The following is a 24,596-nucleotide window of genomic DNA, read 5'->3' on the forward strand; positions in this document are numbered from 1 at the left end:
GCAAACACTCCCATGCAGTAATAAACTTAATGAGCCATAAGATTCCTAGCTGTTTTTAAATGTGTAAACATTTAAATGTGCAAATATTTGAAGTCACAAATGCTGCTTTAGGAAACAAACTTCACTATAACAGTGTAACTACAAGATTAATTAACAAGCAAGAACTCCTATGTGTAGAAACCTGTTTAAAAATGTTCACAGTGATCTCTGAAATATCTGATACTCCAAAGCAGGGGTCTTCAAACTTGCCTCTTTTTATGACTTGTGGACTTCAACTCCCAGAATTCCTCAACCAGGCACACTGGCTGAGGAATTCTGGGAATTGAAGTCCACAAGTCATAAAAGGGCCAAGTTTGAAGACCTCTGCTCGAAAGCAATGTTTCCAATGGTGGCAACTTGAAATCTTGATGGCTGCAGAATCCTGGGAGTTGAAATTGATATGTTTTCAAGTTCTCAAGGTTGTGCTTGTTTCGGCAGCACATATACTAAAGTTGCCAAGGTTGAGAAACACTGCACCAAAAGACTTGGTGGAAACCAATTGGAGCCAACACCCATAGGAGTAGCATAGGAATAAGCTAGGCTAGGCACTTTGACAACCCCACAGTGTGGTTTGTAAATAAGCCTTAATATACTACCTTATTGCTTGATCCTTTAAAATGAATTCTTGGTGTTTTCTTAATAACTCAGGAACATCTTGTGATATCCTTCTGTTTCACATGCTAAAACTAATCAGAGATTAACATGACACCTGAAGACAACTGCTTAAAGGTGTGGTTGCAACTCTACCTATCTCTACCTGGAAACTTTATTACATTTGAAAACATAGAAATGTGCAATTTTCCTGTGACCAGTAAAAAAACCCCAAGCTATTGTTTCAGTTATAGACTCTTGTTGGGAAGGATATGTGTGAATGCATCCAGCATCAATAACGAACATTCTCTGGTTTCCATTAAACTAATTAGATGGTGAAAATCAACTGGAAATGTCTGATGTTGGATAGCATTTTAGAAAAAGGAGGGAGGTTCAGTTTAAAATTTCCATGAGTAAAGAAAGGATTTCAGATGCATTGAATAGTAAACCTCTGATCTCCTCAGTTTTTCATAGCCAATTTCCAGTGTATATCTAATCCAGCTGAAAACTTGTTCTTTGCCACAAAATAGAAGACGTGTTACACTGGGCCCTAATCAACAAAATGAAGTTCAGCATAAGGAAAAGTACTGTCAGATCCCCAAATCCTTATTGTTTCCCCTGCATATGTACTCTAGTTTTTGGGGCCTGCCATTCTGAGTGGGGAGGGGGAATTTGCTTTCACTTGGGATAATTTTTGCTTTCTACTTTTCCTCTCCCACCTCTATCCACTTGAGCAGGCATGTCAAACTGCTGGCCCGTGGGCTGGATGCATCACGCCAAAACTGAGCCCACCCCATTGCTGGAAATGGGGAAAAAGGCACGATATGTCGCATGACATCACATGACATCATGAGTTTAACATGCCTGCACTTGAGAAAGGAATGTGTCTCCCTTATGAGGGAGACAGTTACAGAGAAACAAAACTGGAGAAGACCTTGAGATGCACGCCAACTGTGCCAGTTAACTGCACATCATACCACCTGTAGATTGGCTGGATTTCAAATGGACACTATGACTTTGGTGGGAGGAGGAATATTGCTAGTTTAACTATACCGTTTGAGCAGGATTTTCTCCCAATTTCACCTTGACTTCCCTACTGTCCCTAACCCCTAATAAAAGTTTCATTTTGAGACAATGCCTGTTTCAAGAGTTCTGCTTTCTTGGGTGGTTAGCTGAGGTGGGTCCTTACAATGTTATACTTTGGCAAGAAAAACCAAAAGTACAGATATAGATTAGGTGAAACTTTGCTTAATAGCAGTAACTGTGAGAGGAATCTTGGAGTCCTAGTGGATGATCAATTAAATATGAGCCAGCAATGAGTGGCAGCAGCCAAAATAGCCAAAGGAATCCTAAGTTGTATTAACAGAGGGATAGAATCAAGATCACATGAGGTATTAATACTCCTCTATAAAGCCTTAGTAAGGCCACACCTGGAATACTGTATCCAGTTTTGATCCACACATTATAAAAAAGATGTAGAAACTTTGGAAAGAGTGCAGAGGAGAGCAATAAAGATGATTAGGAGCCTGGAGGCTAAAACATGAAGAGTAGTTCCAGGAATTGGGCATGGCTAGTTTAGTGAAGAGAAGGACCAGGAGTGACATGGTAGTATTTCAATATTTGAGGGGCTGTCACAGAGAGGAGAGGGTCTGCCTATTTTTCAAGGCACCTTAAGGCCAGACAAAAAACAATGGACGGAAATGGGTCAAGGAGAGATTCATCCAAGAAATAAGGAGAAATTTTCTGACAGAAAAATCAACTAATGGAAGAGCTTGCCTTCAGAAGCTGCGGGTATCCCATTACTGGAGGCTTTTAAGAAGAGACTGGACAGCTACTTATCAGAAATGGTATAGGGTCTCCTGCTTGAGCAGGGGGTTGGACTAGATGACCTCCAAGGTCCCTTCCAACTCTATTATTCTGTTTATTCTGTTAACAAGGATCTCCAGAAGAATCCCTTGAAAATATGCTGAGACATATCAATGGTTTTGCAAATAAATGGAGGCCATCTAAACCAAATATGATATTAGAGGGCTTACTGTGCCATGACATATAAACCATATCTGTGTCTTTTGCTTTTTTTTCTTGGTGAATACAAATTATTTCTAAGAATGAGCTCATTTGCCTTACACTATGCAGATCACTTCATATTTTACATCATCACCATGTCTATTTGCTACATTTTAATCTGTTGCAAAAGGCAAAACATTTCCAGCTGAAAATTCCTCTTTCTGAGAGGAAAAAAACTGCCATTATGCAGCAGACTTAACAAAATCTGATGTAGGCAAGCATTTCTAAGTAAACAATGGGAGACATTTAGTATGTGTTTCATCCTTCCCTGTGGTTTACTAGCCAACAACTCTTCATCTCTTCGATTCAGTTGCCCAGTACCAAGTAAACTATGTTTGCACAACTTTCTTGCTTGGCCTGAGTGTTTCTGCCCACTGAAGAAGTGGGTCTAATTTTGGCCAGTTGTGTGCAGCACAACAGCATCAAAATGAATACCATAGAAAACCTACAAAACTGGAAAGATGCAGTGTAGCTGCCAATTCTAAACCCAAGCCAATCTACAGGTAACACAAAAGACTACTTCACACATTTTGACTAATTCACATAGTTTTGCAAATCATGGTTTATTGACAGTCAGCTAGGTTTATGTAATGTGGTATGAACCACGGTGTACAAATAACAGTGGCTAGGATGTCTTTCTTTCTAAAACCTAGCAAAGTGTATAAACCCAGCTAATAGGTCTTGAAAATACGAGTTTCCTTACTGTTACCCTTGCCACACAACTCTATCCCACATTATTAAATGTCATATCCATACATTTTCAAAGGCTAGTGACACATCCATTCAACCGGCCCAGACTCTGTTACTCTTTAGGAAGACACTGAAGATGGATGTTCCCTTGGGTACTGGGGCCAGAGTACTGATGAGCAAGTCCTGCAAGGTGTGACATATGATGGGACTCCCCCAAAATTAATGTTTTCTTGCTGGGACTTTTGTTTCCGTTTACGCGATTGATTATATTCTTTTATTGCAGTCCCCATATTTTTGCAAATTGAGCAGCTGTCAGGACCCACCCCAAACCACGTCTTAGGAAGACAAAACTCTTTGAGCCAAATCTAGTCCAAAAGGAATCTTTACTATGACATGCTTGGTTGTAGGAATACAAGACAGGACTTAATATTGTTCTACAAACTAAAACCTAGTTTTAAAACTAGAGTTCCCGGTTCAACCCCCCCTTAACCCCATTTGGTCAGTCCCCCCCATCATTTACCTCGTATCATCCCTCTCATGGGAAAAAGGAACTTAGGACCTTTTATGTTTATTGCTCTCTTCCTTGACACAAGCCAGATGCTACCTACCCTAAACCCTCCCTTTTGTTCCTCCAGTTCAAAAGGCTTCTCTTTTCCTTTGAAATGCCTAATACAGGCTCAATACACATTCGTTCCCTCCTCCTCGGGAGATGGCAGAATCCAGGAACAACGTTTTAAACATACATTTATGAATATGATATAAATGGATTCTGACAGCAGCCTTGTAAAGACCTTAAATGAATGACTAATTCTCTCCCTGCAGAATCAAACCATTCCACTGCTTCATTCCACCATGTTAAGATTTCTTTGCATTCATAGAAGGCCAACTCTCCCTTAAGCTCAGGGGGGAATAACCTTCAACTTCAGAGGGAGTTTATCTTAAAGAGGTGTGTGTGTGTCCTTCCACCATTTAAAAACAACATAGTCCAACAGCTGTTTTATTCCCTTGCCTGATTTATATGAGTCTATAATTTTCAGAAATTGCTCAGTAAAAGATGCTGTATGGTGATACATGTATGTGAAAAAAAACCCGTAACCATTCTCAAAGGTATCCTCATATAGTGGCAGAATGGTGAACAAAGCGTTGTGATGTAGTCCCATTTTTTGAAGATCTGCTTGTCCTAAGCAGAGATGGGATTGTAGCATATCCTTTCAAACAGTTTCCATCACAATGGCTGTCCACCATCTTGCTGGTTTTGACCTCACCTCCACAGCTTCTGCTGACCATTTTCAAAGATTTGATGGGAAAAGTCTTGTTAGAACTACAAATCCCAGCATCCCTTACCATGCACCGTGCACAAGGAGCTTGCTATTCTCCTGAGAATTGGTGGTTTTGTTTTGTTTCTGGTTAATGGCAGTAGACTATGCCAAAATGTGGATTTGCTGATTAAAAAAGACTAAAAATGGGAAGAAGGGAAGTATGAAGTAACTTTATAGGAGAAATATGTTTGTTTTACTAACTGTTGCAAAGATCACAAATCGCTTGATATATTTTTTTCTTTCACTTGCACTATTTTCCACACCTTTTTATCTTCTCCTTTTTCCACTTTTATTCTATAGTATTTCATATTTATCATTTATTCCTGTGTAAATCTTAAATACAGGAATAAATAATCAAAGGGGTAAAACTGATTTCCTTGCAGACTCCTGTGACTTTCAAATACTGGGGGAGAGGTGGGAGAAGTGAAGCAAAGTAGACACCAATGGAAACAGAAGCAGCTTTGGAGTTGCTTTTTAAGCTGCAAAAAAAAAAGACTTTACTGCTTTTAGAATTCCAAAAAGGGTGCTGCAGACAGACTTATCAGAAATAAGGACTCCTGTGTAGGGTAGGCAGTTGGACTAGGGTTCCCCAACCTTTCTGGCTTTGTGGACTGGTGAAGGGGAGGGTGGAGAGGGGATGGTTTTGCGCGAGCGGCAGGCACGTGCACCTACTGTTCACACAAATGGTGTTTTCATGTGCTCATCTGCTCATGCGAATGAGGATGTACATGCGCTCGCCCACTTCTGTGCCCCAGTTCTGAACAGCTCAAGGCCCAGTACTGGGCTGTGGCCCGGGGGTTGGAGACCTCTGGAATTAGAAGACCTTCAAGGTCCCTTCCAGCCCTGATTCCCTATTGTTCCAAACACTTATTTTGAAGTTTATTACTCCAGAGAACAGAAACTGACTCTGGCAAGAAAAGAATGAAAAGAACTAATACAAAGACAAAAAAAAACCCTGTTCCTATTTCACATACAACAACCTCCTTGAAATATTGCTCACAGAATAGTAACAGTATTTTTTTCTTTTTTTTATATTTTCCAGGATGCAGCAGAGCTAGGAATATTCTGTCCCCTAGTGTTGAGTCTATGGAAAATCAAGCTTTTGATTGATAGTTGAGCAGAATGACATCTGTTTGGGGATGTTATTTGCTCATTTGTAGGTTCATACAATGAAATATGTATTTTCATAAGCATGATAAATTTTATATGCATAATATATGTGTATTTAAAACATTTAAAGTTATAGTTTCAAACGTATTTTCTCAGAACAGATGCATGTACGCAATAGGACAAGTGCAGGAAAAGTTCCTGGATCAGATACACGTGGCCCTCAGAATCCCCTCAAAACTTCCAGTGTAGTGGTTAAAAAAGAGGGAGGAATCCAGTGTATCTTCTCAAATATATCTTACATAACTGAAAAGAAAAAAACATTTCATTCCCAGCTCCCCAAATGGGAGAAAATTAGCTCTGTCCATGTTTTTAGGTGACATTATTCACTTTACATCATTACTGTATCCACTATAATCCCTAGTAAATATTTCTTGTTTTCATGTTTCTTCAATGATCCTGCTGTTACAAATAAGGAACTGAACCAATATGGAAACTTGGAAAAGTACATGGAGAGAGTTCTGGTAAAAGCAGACCACCCAACAAAAGGTCAACTGAGAAGATGCTGGATGAAACATTGTTGAAACAGGTCAACATTCAAGTGTTTGCCATTAAAACACACGTTATTTATTTGATTGTAAAATACAATAAAAGAATAAAGTGTAAACAATCAAAATACAAAGAAGAATATAGAACCATAACTCCCTCCCTTTCTTTCTTTCCTTTTTCTCTCTCTCTCTCTTTCTCTTCCCCTTCATCATCTATCAATCAAGTAATTATTCTGGAAAGAGTGCAGAGAAGAAAAATAAAGACGTTAAAGGGGCTGAAGGCTGAAACGTTTGATGAATGTTGTGTTGGTACCAGAATCAGAGGCGACACAGGTTCAGGAGCTAAGTTGTTTATTGAGGAACATGGCCGAACTGGGGAACACAAGTTGTTTATTGAGGAACATGGCCGAACTGGGGAACAAAGGATTTGAGCCCTCACTTATACCTGGTCAGGTAACTGCCTGGCCAATGGGTTAAATCCAATCATCCTGCTGGCTGGTCAGCCAATCCCTTTAAATCCTGCTCTCCCGCTGAACGCTGTCCCCTTGTTCTGGCTTCCCGCAGAACGCTGTTCCTGCTCGGAGCTGTCCAGCTCCCCACCTCCTTAATTCACTGACCCTCACGTGTATGCAAAACCTGCATACACTACAATGAACATTTTCAGGAACCGAGTGTGTCTAGACTAACGAAGAGAAGGATGCGGGGTGATATGATAGGAGTCCTCCAATATTTGAGAGGCTGTTACAAAGAAGAGGAAGATAACCTATTCCCCAAAGCACCTGAGGGCAAGACAAGAAGTAACAGATGGAAACTTATCAAAGAGAGATCCTACCTAGAATTAAAGAGAAATTTCCTGACAGTGAGAATAATTAATGGAAAGGTTTGCTTTCAGAAGTTGTGGTTGCTCCAACACTGGAGGTTTTTAAGAAGAGATTGGGCAGCCATTTGTCCAGAATGGTGTAGGGTCTTTTGCAGGACTAGAAAATCTCCAAGGTCCCTTCCAAACTCTGTTATTCTGTATTCTGTAAAATGAAATATTCAAATGGAATAAGCCAGGGGTTGCCAATGGGGGGTGCTCACACCCCCTGGGGGTGCGAGACAATATTCCAGGGGGTGCAAAAATTTAGGTTTAGAAGTTTCAGAATTATAGTGTATATGCATAATTCATTTTGAACTTTTGTAAGGGGTGTGAGAATATATCAGAAGCGTTCTAGGGGTGCAGGGTATAGAGAAGATTGGGAACGACTGGAATAAGCAGACTGGGAGCATCTGTTCATATATTTTTAAAACTAGTATCCATGGAGAAAATGCCCATCTCTGTATATGTTGTTTTACAAAGAAAGCTTCAACTTCAAAATTGCACTGAAATATTCTTCATTTCCAGGATCAATATTCAAAGCTTTTTCATAGGCTTCCAATGCTTGTTGCTTTTCTCCATTGAGCTGATGAATAATTCCAAGGATGGCGAAATTCTCAGCACCGGTTTCACCTCTCCTGATTTTATTTTCCACTAATTTCTCCAGTATACATTTGCATTTATCTCTCTCAAAAGAATCATTTTCAATCTTCAGCGTTGCAAGGTAGTGTTTGAAAGCTTCTGATTTTGAGTGTCTGTGAAACCATTGAAAACGCCCATAATTAAAATGGAGCTGTTGCATCTCTAAGGAATCTACATTGCTGATGGTAAAGAGTTTCTGGTATATTTCATCTGCTTTACGTAGCTGTCCTTGTTCTGCATACACCTCCGCAAGGTCAATATTAGCATAGAAAAACTTGGGTTTACGCTCCACCGCTTTTTGGAAATAATCAATGCAAGATCTGAGCGATTTCTCCATTTTATCCTTGTCTTGGCACTTGCCATATCGACTTTCAGTTTTCATCCCAAAATATTTTTTTTATAGCAAAGGCCAATCTGATGGTATAAAAACCCAGCATTTGGGGTTAAGCTGAGTGCTTTCTCCAAATGTTGCAATGATCCATCTACATCTCCTTTCTTCCTATAAAATTTGGCAGCATACCTTAATACATGAGGAATGTCAGGATGTTTTTGAAGGGCTTCTTTAATGTACTTTTCTCCTTCTTTCGTTTCTTTTATTTCTTGAAGCTTCAATGCAAGTAGAGGAACAACAAATACATCATCAGGATTCAGTTTTACTGCATGCCTCAAAGGTTCCAGTGATGCCTGTGATGGCTTTTTGGCAAAATGATCTTCTATGCGGTATACTGTGATTGCATAGCCTGAGTTAAATTCTGGATTTTCTGGTTCTTTTTCCAGTGCTTTTTCAAAGCTCTCCTTGGCCTTTTCATAATACTTGCTTCCAAATTTTAGAAGTGCCCAACCTTTTTCACAGTAGATCTGTGGGAGCTCCATCTTATAAGGAGACGCACTTCCAAGTTGCTTGCAGACGCTTTCTACCTTCTTCACGTAGGCTTGGGATTCGGTAAGATTGCCCATGTGGTAGTGCACCCAGGCAGAGTTGCCCCATGTAACCAGGCTTCTCTTTTCAACATCCCCAGGGTACTCTATGGGCACAGTTTCTTCAGCTTTCTGTAAGTTTTCCAATGCTTCTTCCTTCTTGTCATTCAGGAATTTCACGTAGGCAAGAAGGTTGTAGTTTAGAACTTTGGATTTATTTCTTAAGAACTGGATCTGCTCAGCAATTCTTTCCTCCAATTCATCAGGATGAATATGCTCTTTCTGCAACATCCATGTAAAATGGCATTCAAACTGTTGGAGAATCTCTTTTAAGCCTTCCTGGGAGAGGAGACTGCAGGACAAATGGAAAGAGAATGAGAGACATTTACAATTTGCAGACAAAGAAATTCAACTGAAGAGTGCATTTTCATACTACTTTTTACTACTTTTTATTTAATGTATAGAAATCAATTAGTGATAATTCTGCTATGCATCTAGATTACATTCCTTTGTTATATTTTCCCATCGTAACCTCAGGACTAACTGTATATTAAGCTTTATGCCTCTCCAAAATGTATTAAAACCTCTATGACTATGGTGTGATCAGTGTTCAGGAATTCATTGCAAAATAGGAATGAACTAGACCAGGAGTAGGCAACCTTGGCTCTTTTATGACTCGTGGACTTCAACTCCCAGAATTCCTGAACTGGCATGGCTGGCTCAGGAATTCTGGGAGTTGAAGTCCACAAGTCATAAAAGAGCCAAGGTTGCCTACTCCTGAACTAGACCAAGGTTTATTAAAATATGGTCTCAGAACCTCTTGAGGTCCCTCAAGACCTTCTTAAGAGAACACGAAATCAAAAATATTTATCAAATATTTACAAAAATGTAAAGCAGTATCATTCTTCTCATTTTTAAAAGATAAAGATAGTATGTAGGAAAGACCTTGGGAGATTAGGCAGAGATTCTGCTAAGGAAACAGTCAGATAAGAGACAGCATGACCCACAAATGAATGGAGGGCTGGACAAGAGTCTTTAAAGAGACTCTCCCTAGTTTTTCACACTGTAGAAGAGTGAAGGAATGGGGGGGGAGAGGAGGATTGTACTTCCAGATTACAAGATTCTGTCAATGTAGCTTTAGAATAGAAGAGAATTAGCTCATATAGGTTCTGAATCCTATATGGTTTACAGCGTGAGGCTAATTATAGTTTTTGCATGAAAATATTTTATTTATGTTAATATCTAAAGCTTGAATATTAGTTTTACATAATTTGGTAAATATTCTACAAATGTGTCAATGTTAACTTTTAGGAATCCTGAGAGCAAAATGTTTTAAAACACTATTATTCTAGCCTTTCCCAAACTGATGTCCTCCGATAGGTTGGTTTTCAATTTTCTGTGCTGACTGGTAATTCTGGGAGATGAAGTTCAACATACAAGGCTGACTTGAAAGGACTCTAGATTCATCGATCTCCCACTTTTCTCCAGCAGCTCAGCCAGGCTTACATGGTTATTTTTACAATAACCATTTGGTCAGGTTGGATGGGCTTAGAGGGAATGACTGGCCCTAGCTGAAGGAGGACTTAAAGTGATCTTATTTTATTTATTTGTTTAGTTATTTAATCTTATGGCCACCCATCTCACCTAATGCCTGGCTCACAACAATCCAATAAAACAAGTTAAAAACCAATACTGTTTCCAAATGTATAAAGCCATCAAGGATCTACTTATCTTAGATCACTATTTTAAACCCTCTATCACCACTGGCTCAAAAATGCTTTTGGCAAAATAAATCTCTTAACTTAAACTGTATTTAAGTACAGGCTACTTTTCAATTCTTAAGGAATGAGGATGAAGCCAATAGGAGATTTAATTAACAGTAGAGGCATTTCATGTGAGTACTATCCTATATTTAATCATTTATTCTTTCACTAAAATAGCATAGTAAAATTAGTGCTAATGTTTTCAGGGCACTTAAAGCTTTAAGGTGGCCTGGAGGAAGCCTCAAATTGAATAAGTTCATTTTATGGTAGGTGAAAAGTCAATAGAAGGATTAAATTGAACCAGCAGGATCAGAGATGGCTGCCTATAAGGTAAGCTAAAAGCATTTTTTTTTCTTTTCCCCCTACATGTAAACCTGCAGTGTTATTTGCAGAAACAGAAACTAGTTTTATTACTGTACCACCTCCCTTGCTGAGGAGCATGTAAATGTGTCCTTTTTAAGGTGGGTCTTGTCTGCAATAAAGGTATTAGCTAGTTAGTCCCTCCAATCTGGCATGCTTCATTGGCAATTTTCAGGATACAAGCATGCCCTGGCAAGCCCTTTTCTCATACCATATTCCCCATGAGGTCACTTCCATATCGTCCCCAAACCATGAAGGATTTAGACTTAGTTATTGCCTCATTTTTGATTTTCTCTAGGAGCAGCTTCAAGTTATGCAAAATCTGACCAGCTTTCTCACCCCATCACTTGGAGGGACACAATGAGATTGCATGCATAAATAAAAGTTGTTAAGCAATTTTGGGTTCCTCGATGTCAAGGTAAAAAAACACCTTTGTAGAGGGCGACGGACCGTGCTTCAGAGAATGCATGATACACTTGCAGGAAGGCAAGAAAAACACGACGCATAATCTTACTAAATACCTTTTACTTACAAAAATATAAAAACTAAATATATATTATACAGAGCTAGCTAGCTTCATCCTAACGTAACAGACAGTAACAGCAAAGTGAAGAAAAACAATACAGATAATAACTCTGGGAACTTCTTCTAGACATGCGCACTAAACAGACTTAAACCATAACATAGCTAGTCATATGGGATTCACTATGGTTACCAGATAAGTTATCACAACAGGTGCAGAGAGCAGGGGAAATGTACAGTTAGAAATGAACTTTTCTGACGAACATAAAAAAACGTGCAGTGACATTCCCCTTCTTTCGTCAGCAAAGTGAAGACTCAGGTAAGGCACATCTTCTCACGCAGATACTCATGCTGGGCTGTAGGAAGTGGTTTGTTCAGCATGTCAGCAATTTGATCACGTGTAGGCACATACTGTAACGTCACAAAACCTTGTTTAACCAGTTGCCTTATGTTTTGATATCGGATGTCAATGTGTCTGGACCTTGAACCTGTAAAACGTGTTTTAGAAATATAAACCACAGATTCATTATCCTCCATTACTGTGATCGGTCGAATCGGATGTGTCCAGATATCTGTGACTAAAGCATCAAACCAGGTTAAAGAATTGCATGCATCAGACACACAAGCATACTCAGCTTCTGTAGAGGAACAAGAAACAAGATTCTGTTTACGCACATGCCAGTAAACAGGACATCCATTTAAAAACATCATGTAACCTGAAGTACTTTTCCGTGACTTCTTATCACTCGCCCAATCTGAATCTGCAAAACAACATAACTCTGCATAGTCAGTATGTGTGGGTTCCAACAACAACTTCATGTCTTTGGTGTGTTTTAGATACCTCAATAACTTTTTAACACATGTCCAATGAAACTGTTTTGCCTTGCCTACGTGTCGTGATAAAAGATTAACACTAAGTGCAATGTCGGGTCTAGTCCAACTACTAATATACAGCAGCGACCCAATGACTGAGCGATATAGTGTTTGATCTTCGAACTCAGGACTTGGTTCATGTGCCAAAATGTGAAAGTCAGTTTGCATGGGTATACTCACAGGCTTAGCGTCCTCCATGTTACAGTGATGTAACAGTTGTTCAATCTTCTCTCCTTGTGTGAGACTAAATCCCTTCTGAGTTTTGGCAATTTGAACACCTAAATAAGTGTTAATACATCCTAAACACTTCAACGTGAAAAACTTTTGTAAAGCTTTAGCAAAAACCTCACTCATCTGCTTATTTGGACCGATATAAACAATGTCATCAACATAAACAAGAATTATCTCATACCTATTACCGGATCTTTTAGTAAACACGCATTCATCTGTTTCGGACTTAATAAAGCCCATTGAATTTAGTTTGTCAGAAAGACATAAGTACCACATTAAACCAGACTGTTTCAGACCATAAAGACTTTTGTGTAGAAACCAGGTATCCCCTTCTTGCTGTCTGAAACCTGGAGGACCTTTGACGTAGATGTCTTCATCAAGATCAGCGTGAAGATAAGCCGTTTCAACATCGAACTGAAAAACTTCCAGGCCAAGGATAGTTGCAGTGGCTAAAGCAATTTTCACACTTTCTGTCCGCACTGTGGGTGAGTATGTATTTGTATAGTCCTCAGGATAACGTTGAGCGAAACCCTGGGCTACAAGTCTGGCCTTGTACAACGACTCACCATTCGGCTTCTTTTTGATCCTGTAGACCCATCGAGTACCAATAACTTTCTTGTTTGCTGGAGGGCTCGCAGGCGTAAACACTTGAAGTTTCTTTAGACTGTCCATTTCAGCCTGCATTGCCTCAAACCATTTATCTTGTTCTGATTCAGGAAGATGTTTGATCTGTGTGAACTTCTCAGGTGGAAGTGTAACATTACAAATCAAAGGTACAGGTGTTTTTGTTACTTGCCACGAATACCGTTTTGGAGGGATTCCCTTTGTGGACCTCTTGGAACGTCTCGGGCCAACCGTCCATTCTTCTTCTGTGTCGTCCTCGTCTTCATCATCGTCGCCAGCAGCAACATCGGCGGCTTGCGAAGACGGAACAGTAGGTTGAGAAGAACTCGTGGAAGGAACATTCTCCTGTGATTCTTGATCATCAGGTTGCGTGGCATCAGCAACATCATCTCTAGGAAAATAAACTCCAGGATCGTTAGAATGAATCCTGGACCAGTCCGCATCTTCCTCAAAAGTAGCAGATTGTGAAACCACAATAACATGATGAGAGTCAATGTATTTGCTCCATTTTGAATTATCATCAATGCCCATAAATCTCATCCTTTTTGCTGCAGGACCCCCTTTCTTTCTTTGGGCTAAAGGAATATTCACCATAGCATAGGAACCAAAAATATGGAGATGTGAGAGATCAGGCTTGTGTCCATACAACATGAAATAAGGGGTCTGATTTATCGCACTACTCCAAATACGGTTGATGATATGGTTAGCATATTTGATGGCTTCACCCCAGTATGGAAGACTGAGGTTAGCATCTTCAAGGAGGCAACGCATCATGGTTTGCAAAACCCCATTTCTGCGTTCTGCCACCCCATTTTCAGCTGGAGTATAAGGAGCAGATGTCTGATGTACTATCCCATTCTCACGCATCCAGTCCTGGAAACGCTGAGACATGAATTCAGCACCACGATCACTCTGGATTCTGGCAATGTTGACCTCGAATTGGGTATAGACAAGACTAGCAAAGTCTTTAAAGATCTGAAAGGTCTCAGATTTTTCTTTCATAGGATATACATATCCATATCTAGAATAATTGTCAACGATTGTCAAGAAATATCTTTTACCACCAAGTGTTGGTGCAAAAGGACCAACTATGTCAGTGTGTACCAAATCAAAAATGCGTGTTGACAGGCGTGTAGCGCGTTTTGGAATTGCTGCTGCCTTGGATTTGGCTTTCTTGCAGACAGCACAGTCCAAGAACACCTTACACCCCTTTAGATCCAAACCTCTTGCGAACTCTGGCATCTTCTTCAGAACACGGAAACTGGCATGACCCAATCTTCTGTGCCACTTATGGATACACCTGGAATGCAAAGGTTTACCTGTTAGTGAATTCTCAACTTTAGCATTTTTATTAGGAACCCCAGGCTTGCTGTGAGCAACCTGTGTCTTTTTTGTATTTTTATCATTATTAGGAACCTTTGGAGTAGCAACAGGATCTCTCTCTGGGACGTCTCTCTCTGGGCCTGTGCTCTTTGGAACGTGTATACTTGCCTGCTCTTGCTGCTTAGGCTTTGGTTTTAAATAATAAACACCACCAATCAACATGGTTTCAGCAACAATATCTCCGTCTTTGACTATATAACTTGCTTTTTCAAGATGGTGGACCTGAAAATGAGAAAACCTAGACAAATGACTCTGACTAAGCAAATTACTACTGGCAGATGGAACATAGTAAACATTTGGAATGAGAGCATCAAGCTCTTCAATGTAGACAGTTCCTTTTCCCATGACCTGAACAGGATGATTGGAAAAAGAGTAAAGTTCACGAAGTTCAGGTTCAGGCTCGTGCATCTCAGTGTAAAGCTCTTTTCTGTAGGTTACATGTAATGCTGCTCCACTGTCCAAAGTCCAAAGAAGTCGTCTGTCGTACTCTGGTTGAGGCTGTGGATTGTTGGTCACAACCAATGTGACAAGTGGAGCTTGTGGATCACGCCTGGAAGCACGACCACGACTTTGTCGTCCGCCTCTACCTCTGCCTCCTCTGGAATCTGTTCCTCTGGGCTGGTATGTGACGGGCGCTGGAACTCGTTGGGGACAATCCCGGGTGGCATGTCCCACACGATTGCAGATGTAGCATCTTGGCATCCTTGGAACGTAGGTCCTTCCACGGAAGGCACGCCTCGCTGAAGCTCTTGATGCAGGTGGTTCCCTTAAATGTGGCGCAGCTTGCATAACTGCCTCTTCTTCGGCTAGGATCCTGCATACATGATCCACTGTGCGTTGAGCAATAGGCACTTGATTGATCTTGGAAATAGCATCTTTCCACTCATGATTCAAAGAATTGATGATAATGCTGATCATTTGAAAATCATCAATAGGATAGCCTTTTTCACCCAGTTCTTTTCTAATACCTTTCATTTTAGTCAAATGTGCTCCAATATGTTCACCAGGTTTTAATCTGGAACCATGGAACTCAGACAAAAGCAAACATGTAGACTCAATTGATGTAGGCCGATAACATGCCTCTAACTGAGTCCAAATTTGTTGGGCAGTTGCGTCTTGTGAAAACGTGAGCTGCAATTCAGTGTCCATTGACATCAATAATGTTGTGCATGCTCTATTATCCAAGTCCCATATGTCAGGAGTCCATGGCTGGGCAGGAGGATTAAACACCATCATGTGAGTACCTTCTCTGCGTAACAAAAGTCCAACCTCACTGACCCATGCCCTGTAATTCTGTCCTGACTTCTTTAATTTTGAATCACCAGCCAGTGGTACAATGGAAGGTGTTTGACGAGGAAAATACAATTGAGGTACTGGCTGTGCAGGTTGTGCAATCCGACCATAACCTGCAGGGGGCACCAGTGGCGTCTGTGCCTGGACATGCGGCAGTTGCATTGAAGCTGCCGGTAGTCTTGGTGCTGGCTGTGACTGTCTTTGAGCTGCTATTCCACCCTGGCCAGCAGGAGGCGCTGGTGCTGGGGCTGGTGCAGTAGCATAACCTGCAGATGACTCTGGCCTTCGCATATAAGAACCCGGTGGCAATTGCATGTGGGCTACATATGGCTGTGCTCTGCCAGGTAGAGGGGCTTGCATAGAAGCAATATTAACAGGAGAAGCAATAGTAACAGGAATCCTAGCACCATCAGGGACTGGAGCCTCAGATGATGGCAGAAATCTTGTATCTCTGAGCAAAGACTCCTCCATAGACAATTGCGAGAGTGAGAGCTCCAATTCATGTCTTAATGCAGCTTCACCAGTAGATGGTGCTATAACATTTGCTTCAGGCATCACTGTGGCTCTGTATGTCCTTTGAGACAGCCCATAATCATGTGACATAGGAGCCTCCGGTTCCCATTCGTCTTGCATGACACTCAATGATGGGCGTGACTTTAGCTTTGGGGAAGAAGGAGGCAATATGGCTTCTCCTTGTGGGTGTGGCAATATGGCCGGTTCATGCTCATAATTCCTCTCATATTGCTGAACCATTGACACATATTTCTTTGCCTGCTGCAAATGCCTTTCAAAAACCCCAATTTGTTCACAGTAGCCTTGCATAGCCCTATCTCGCATAGTTTGCTTGGGGCTTGAAGGAGCAGAAGGAATTTTCTTCGGCTGAACTTTAAGTTTCACTCCAAGCCTTTGAAATTCATCTTGAGCCCCTGGAGTGTGAACATTTTCAAAAGCAGCTGCCAGGGAGCTTGGAAAAGTAGAAAAAGGAGTGACTGACCTTGCATCGTGGACAGGAGCAGGCGCGTCTTCTCCAAGGCGTGTGGCCGAAGCTATCGGAGTTCTTAAGGTCGAAGGGATCTGCCCCACAGAAAGACTCCTTTCCAGCCGTGGCTTCCTTCCTGACATGTTTCAGCAGTTAATCACCGCTGCCTCACTAGCACTAACTAACTGATAACAGCCGCAGAAACATGCTTCTCCAAAAACATAAATCAAACCATCCTCTGCTACCAAAATGTCAAGGTAAAAAAACACCTTTGTAGAGGGCGACGGACCGTGCTTCAGAGAATGCATGATACACTTGCAGGAAGGCAAGAAAAACACGACGCATAATCTTACTAAATACCTTTTACTTACAAAAATATAAAAACTAAATATATATTATACAGAGCTAGCTAGCTTCATCCTAACGTAACAGACAGTAACAGCAAAGTGAAGAAAAACAATACAGATAATAACTCTGGGAACTTCTTCTAGACATGCGCACTAAACAGACTTAAACCATAACATAGCTAGTCATATGGGATTCACTATGGTTACCAGATAAGTTATCACAACAGGTGCAGAGAGCAGGGGAAATGTACAGTTAGAAATGAACTTTTCTGACGAACATAAAAAAACGTGCAGTGACACTCGATGGGCATTATTGCTGGTAAAAAAATGTTGTGAATTGTGACCATGTGACTGTAGAATATTGCAACCGGTAGTAAATGTGAGCTGGTTGCCAAACTCCCAAACTGCAATCAGATCTTCGGGGGAGTGGAGTGATGTGACATTTCTGACAGTTATAAATGGGAGTAAAGGTTATTACTTTTTTCCAAGGCTGTTATAATTTTGAGCCATTGTTAAATGAATTATAAGTTGAGGACTACCTGAAGAGTATTATCTTTTCCATTTAATCTGTTTCGAGATCTTGTAAAACAACAACAACAACCCGTTTTCCTAATAACTGTTCAGATGTTCCTCCCTGTGCTCACAGAAGCTGTCATTTATATTTGGCCCCGAGACTTAAGGATACATATTTCATTGGATTCATTGCAGCTGATTTATACTCTGGATAACTGTTTCAAGTTTTCTACAGCATTATAGATGTATAGAACAGACTGTGTATTTCATTCAAAAAAGTCTAAACCAGGGGTAGGCAACCTTGGCTCAGGAATTCTGGGAATTGAAGTCCAGGAGTCATAAAAGAGCCAAGGTTGCCTACCCCTGCGTCTAAACAGAAGCTGAAACGTTGCGTGATGAAAAATACCATTTTAATGCTAAATGCTTTATAAGTAAAATAATTGAGAAGGATATAATGCCCTGTTATTTTTTGTTAACTTACCTCATATTGCCCGATTAGATGTAGAAAGCTTGCTTCTCTGAAAAATAATGGACCTTCCTTCCCGATTACGTGCTCTGAAATGCCGCCTTCCTTCGCTGCTACCCGCTTTTAACTTGTCACAAAGGGAAAGGATTAGTTTCGTTTTCGTGTTCCTAGTAAAGGAAACTGAAAGTTGCTGCATTAGTCCACGCAGATGTAAGATCAGTTTTTATTTCTTCTAATCTCGCTGTGCTGTTTCAGTAAAGTAATTAGAGAAGATTCAGCATTATAGAAGATTCTTTTCTGTTAAAAAAAAATCTGTATTTGTTAAACAGCAGTCCTAACAGCATGGTGAGTGGATTCTCTTGTTCTTGAAAGCAATATGACCTACTTTTTCCATGTATGTTGTGTTTAAACACGAACTGTTGAAAGTTTCATTTGCATTGGCTTTGTATTGTTTTCCTAATGAAAACAATGAATGAATTACACACTATGCCCAAGTCAAAATATGTAGGAGCCGTGTTTTGTGGCTTGTAACCAGTTTATGGATTAGTGGCTGGCTCAGGAATTCTGGGAGTTGAAGTCCACCAGTCATAAAAGATCCAAGGGGTCTTCAACATGGGGCTCCTTTTATTCCATTTGTTGACCAGATCTTGAACTGGCAAAGCCAAATGCTGGATTTGTTTTTCCCTGGTATGAAATAGCCAATTTGTCACACGAAACATTTAGGACCATAGGGTCTTCAAACTCGGCCCTTTTATGACTCATGGACTTCAACTCCCAGAATTCCTCAGACAATGTGCTTGGCTGAAGAATTCTGGGAGTTGAAGTCCATGAGTCATAAAAGGGCCGAGTTTGAAGACCCCTATGGTCCTGAAAGTGGAATCATTGTAGGTAGTCAGTCCTCCAGATATGTTCGTAATGGAGCCTGTCCATTATGGTCACAAGTCATGATTGCCATTAAGCGAGACGGCTTCACTTAATGACCTCCATCCAGTTCTCCCTAATGTGACTGTTAAGTGAATGCATGGTTCATTAAGCAAAATACAGGGTGCCTTAAGGGTGGGGAAGACCCTTGAAGGCCTAGCACAGGCCCAAGGCCCCCCTGTCTAAGGATTACCAAGGCCTCCGCCCCCCCCCTCCAAGACACCTGTGCTCCACTTCTCTTCCCTTGGCCTGCAGGCCTTTCCCTCACCCACCAGTCCTCACAAGCTTTTCCATTCCCCACTGAATCCCCGCATACCCTTTTGCCATCCTCACTAGGATCCCTACAGACTTTAGGCCTGATTTCCTCAACAAATCCTCCATCTTCCTCCTCACTTTCTTTTTTTTTTTTTGTAAGAGTTTTTATTCGGTTTTCCCCTCCGTACATTCAGTAATAATTTCTCAACAAACATGCTGTCTGAGTTTACATTCGCTAATACATATTTAATTCCTAATCCTTTATTGTTTCCTCTTCTTGTTAGCTGCGAAGTCGTGTCTGACCCATCGCGATCCTATGGACAATGTTCCTCCAGGCCTTCCTGTCGTCTACCATCTTCTGGAGTCCATTTAAGCTCCCACCTGCTGCTTCAGTGACTCCATCCAGCCACCTCATTCTCTGTCGTCCCCTTCTTCTCTTGCCCTCAATCTTTCCCAGCATTAGGCTCTTCTCCAGTGAGTCCTTCCTTCTCATTAGGTGGCCAAAGTATTTGAGTTTCAACTTCAGGATCTGGTCTTCTAAAGAGCAGTCAGGGTTGATCTCCTCTAGGACTGACTGGTTTGATCGCCTTGCAGTCCAAGGGACTCGTAGGAGTCTTCTCCAACACCATAGCTCAAAGGACTCAATTCTTGGCCTTTCTTATGGTCCAACTTTCACTGCCATACATTGCAACTGGAAAGACCATAGCCTTGACTATACGCACTTTTGTTGACAGGGTGATGTCTCTGCTTTTTAGTGTGCTGTCTAGATTTGTCATGGCTTTCCTCCCGAGGAGCAAGCGTCTTTTAATTTCTTGGCTACAGTCTCCATCTGCAGTGATCTTGGAGCCCAGGAAAATAAAATCTGTCACTACCTCCATTTCTTCCCCATCTATTTGCCAGGAATTGAGAGGGCTGGATGCCATGATCTTAGTTTTCCTAATGTTTAGTTTCAACCCAACTTTTGCACTCCCTTTCTTCACCCGCAACAAGAGGCTCTTTAGTTCTTCTTCACTTTCTGCCATTAGAGTGGTATCATCTGCATATCGTAGGTTGTTGATATTTCTTCTGGCAATCTTAATTCCAACTTTTGATTCATCTAGCCCTGCCTTTCTCATGATGTGCTCTGCATATAAGTTAAATAGGCAGGGTAACAGTATACAGCCTTGCCGGACTCCTTTCCCAATTTTAAACCAATCAGTGCTTCCATGTCCAGTTCTCACTGTTGCTTCTTGGCCCACATATAGATTTCTCAGGAGACAAATAAGATGGTCTGGTATGCCCATCTCTTTAAGGACTTGCCACAGTTTGTTATGATCCACACAATCAAAGGCTTTAGCATAGTCAATGAAGCAGAAGTAGATGTTTTTCTGGAACTCTCTAGCTTTCTCCATGATCCAGCGTATGTTGGCAATTTGATCTCTAGTTCCTCTGCCTCTTCGAAATCCTAGCTGTACTTCTGGTAGTTCTCGATCCACATACTGCTGGAGTCTAGCTTGTAGGATTTTAAGCATAACTACTAGCATGAGAAATGAGTGCAATGGTGCGATAGTTTGAACATTCTTTGGCACTGCCTTTCTTTGGAATGTAAACTGATCTTTTCCAATCCTGTGGCCACTGTTGAGTTTTCCAAATTTGCTGGCAAATTGAGTGTAGCACTTTTACTGCATCGTCTTTTAAGATTTTGAATAGCTCAGCTGGAATACTGTCACCTCCACTAGCTTTGTTGTTGCTCAGCTTTTCTAAGGCCCACTTTACTTCACATTCTAGGATGTCTGGCTCGAGGTCAGTGACCACCTCATTGTGATTATCAGGGACGTTAAGCTCATTCTTGTATAGTTCTTCTGTGTAATTTTGCCACCTCTTCTTAATCTCTTCTGCCTCTGTTAGGTCCCTGCCATTTTGGTCCTTTATCATGCCCATTTTTGCATGAAACATTCCCTTCATCTCTCCAATTTTCTTGAAAAGATCTCTGGTCCTCCCTATTCTATTGTTTTCTTCTATTTCTTTGCACTGTTCATTTAAGAAGGCATTCTTATCTCTTCTAGCTATTCTCTGGAATTCTGCATTCAATTGGGCGTATCTTTCTTTTTCTCCCTTGCCTTTTGCTTTCCTCCTTTCCTCAGCTATTTGCAAAGCTTCTTCAGACAGCCATTTTGCTTTCTTGCATTTTTTTCTTTGGGATGATTTTGGTTGCTACCTGTTGTACAATGTTGCGAACCTCTGTCCATAGTTCTTCAGGCACTCTGTCTATCAAATCTAATTCCTTAAATCTATTTGTCACCTCTACTGTATATTTAATTCATACCTGACTGGCCTAGTGCTTTCCCTACTTTCTTCAGTTTAAGCCTAAACTTTGCAATGAGAAGCTCATGGTCTGAGCCACAGTCAGCTCCTGGTCTTGTTTTTACTGACTGTATAGAGCACAGGTCTGCAACCTGCGGCTTCGGAGCCACATGCGGCTCTTTCAGCCGTCTCCTGCGGCTCCTAGTCCTCTGCCATGTGCAGTCCAAAAAAAAAAGTGGGACTAAAAAAGTTCAACCAATCAATTCAAATATGCAGGGTAGGTGCATATCTCGCCTTGGCTCCACTCTTCAGTCAAACCCTGTTCTGCGCATGTGCGCATGTACGCACATGCGCACACATTGTTTGCGGCTCCCAGTTTTTCCTTTTGTGAGGGAACCGGTTCCGAGTGGCTCTTTCACTGTTTCAGGTTGCTGACCCCTGGTATAGAGGTTCTCCATCTTTGGCTGCAGAGCACATAGTCAATCTGATTTCTGTGTTGACCATCTGGTGATGTCCATGTGTAGAGCCATCTCTTGGGTTGTTGGAAAAGAGTGTTTGCTATGACCATCATATTCTCTTGACAAAATTCTATCAACCTGTGCCCTGCTTCATTTTGTACTCCAAGGCCAAACTTGCCTGTTATTCCGCTTTTGGCTTCCTACTTTAGCATTCCAATCCCCCATGATGATAAGGACATCATTTTTTGGTATTAGTTCTATAAGGTGCTGTAGGGCTTCATAGAACCGGTCAATTTCATCCTCTTCAGCACTGGTGGTTGGGGCATAGACTTGGACTACTGTAATATTGAATGGTTTGCCTTGGATTCGAACTGAGATCATTCTGTCATTTTGAGGATTGTATCCCAGTATTGCTTTTCCTACTCTTTTATTTACTATGAAGGCTACTCCATTTCTCCTGAGGGATTCTTGCCCGCAGTAGTATACCTGATGGCCATCTGAATTAAATTCATCCATTCCTGTCCATTTTAGTTCACTGATACCTAAGATGTTGATGTTCAGTCTTGTCATTTCTTGTTTGACAACGTCCAGCTTTCCTTGATTCATGGATCTTACGTTACAGTTTCCTATGGAGAAAAAATCTTTACAGCATCGGACTTTCCTTTCACCACCAGACACATCCACAGCATCCTTTCGGCTTTGGCCCAGTCGCTTCATTCTTTCTGGCGCTACTAGTACTAGCCCTCTGCTCTTCCCCAGTAACATATTGGACGCCTTCCGACCTGAGGGGCTCATCTTCCAGCGTCATATCGTTTTGCCTTTTGGTACTGTCCATAGGGTTTTCATGGCAAAGATACTGGAGTGGGTTGCCATTTCCTTCTCCAGTGGATCACGTTTTGTCAGAACTCTCTGCTATGACCTGTCCGTCTTGGGTGGCCCTGCACGGCATAGCTCATAGCTTCATTGAATTACACAAGCCCCTTCGCCACGACAAGGCAATAATCCATGAAGGGGATTCTTTCCTCTAGCCATCGATAAAATAAGTCCCAAGTTTGGTAATATTCCATTTTTTCTTTTTCTTTCAGTCTCTGTGTCCATCTCTGTGTATTCTAGTATTTTTTAAATTATTTTTTCATCTGATGGTATTGCTTCATTTTTCCAGTATTGTGCAAATATAATTCTTGCCGCTATTGTGACATGCAAAATCAAATATAAGCTCTGTTTGTTAGTCTTTTCTGGCATTATACCTAATAGAAGAAAGTTCAGGTTTAAAATCTACATGTTCTCCCAACATCTCTTGTAGCCAGGTATGTATCTTTTCCCAATAACTCTTTACTTTGTCACACGTCCACCAAACATGGTAATAAGTGCCTGACTTATGTTTACATTTCCAACATCTATCTAACATGTTTTTAAACATTTTTGCTAGTCTTACTGGTAGCAAGCACCATCTATAGAACATTTTATATAAATTTTCTTTGTAGGAAGTTGACATTGTCAGTTTGTAATTTCTTTCCCATCAATTTTGCCATTTTGCTAATTCTATATTATATCCAAAAAAATTCACCCATTGTATCAATGTTTCTTAACTTGTTCGCTTTCCATTAGGCTACCCCGTGGGATGGAGATGGGCCTTCCTCAACATGAGGTCAAAAAATCTTCAAAAGGTAAGCGTGTGATGGGCATGTGAGGAGTAGGCCCAAACCTGTCCCTTTAAGGCAAGGGTGTCAAACTGCCGGCCCGTGGGCCAGATGCATCAGGCGGAAGCTGCGCCTACCCCATTGCCGGCAATGGTAAAACCGTCCCGATATGTTGTGTGACGTCATGTGACATCGCGAGTTTGACATGTCTGCTTTAAGGCCTTGCCCTTGTCAGCATAGGAACTGTTGTCTATAAAAACTGAGCAGAGAGAGGCAGCTAGGAGTATTAGTGTGTGTTAGTGTGAAATAAAACAGCTAAAACAGATACTGTCTTCCAGCAGTAGGACTCATGAGTAGTAGTTGGAGGAGCAATAGTTGTTGTTAGCTGCGAAGTTGTGTCCAACCCATCGTGACCCTATGGACAACGTTCCTCCAGGCAATAGTACCAGTGGGAAAGAGTTGAGCAGTGAGTATTAGCCTGTTAATGCTTGTGTGTGTGTTGCCTAGGAATCCTTGTGTTGGCTCTCATATTTTGGAGCCTACGTACTTGGATACACTTAAAAAAAGCCCTGTGACATTATGTAAAGACTTGTCTTCAAGGCATGACAAGAACTGGGCTTTTGGGGGGGCGGGAGGGGCCAGCTGTGGGGGGGCAGAGCCAGCTGTCAGAGCAGGCAGCTGTGTGAATGGACTTCTCTGTTTAATACAACCTCTCACCCAGCGTCTGCGGGGGCTTTTTGGAGTTCTAGGAGGTCCTGAAGGGACAGCCGAAGTTGCAGGTGTCCTGGACAACCTACACGAGCGGCGGCCCATGTCGGACATCCGGAGAAAACCTGATGCAAGCAGACTGGGGAGAAGGAGGCCAGTAATGGCCGACAAGAAGATCTGACAGAGGGACGGAGCCAGCA

General features: G+C 41.4%; 1 protein-coding gene across 1 annotated transcript; it reads right to left on the minus strand.

Annotated features, from left to right (window-relative positions):
* Positions 1-6,695: 6,695 nt before the first annotated feature.
* On the minus strand, positions 6,696-18,186 carry LOC310641745 (interferon-induced protein with tetratricopeptide repeats 5-like). The gene is given in 3 exon segments (XM_083364983.1): positions 6,696-8,252; positions 8,255-9,129; positions 18,147-18,186. Coding segments are annotated over 3 exon segments (1,440 nt in total). The 5' UTR covers positions 18,152-18,186; the 3' UTR covers positions 6,696-7,692.
* Between the last annotated feature and the right edge of the window lie 6,410 nt (positions 18,187-24,596).

Source organism: Vipera ursinii, assembly GCF_947247035.1.
Source record: "Vipera ursinii genome assembly, chromosome: 5".
NCBI classification, from domain to species: Eukaryota; Metazoa; Chordata; class Lepidosauria; order Squamata; family Viperidae; genus Vipera; species Vipera ursinii.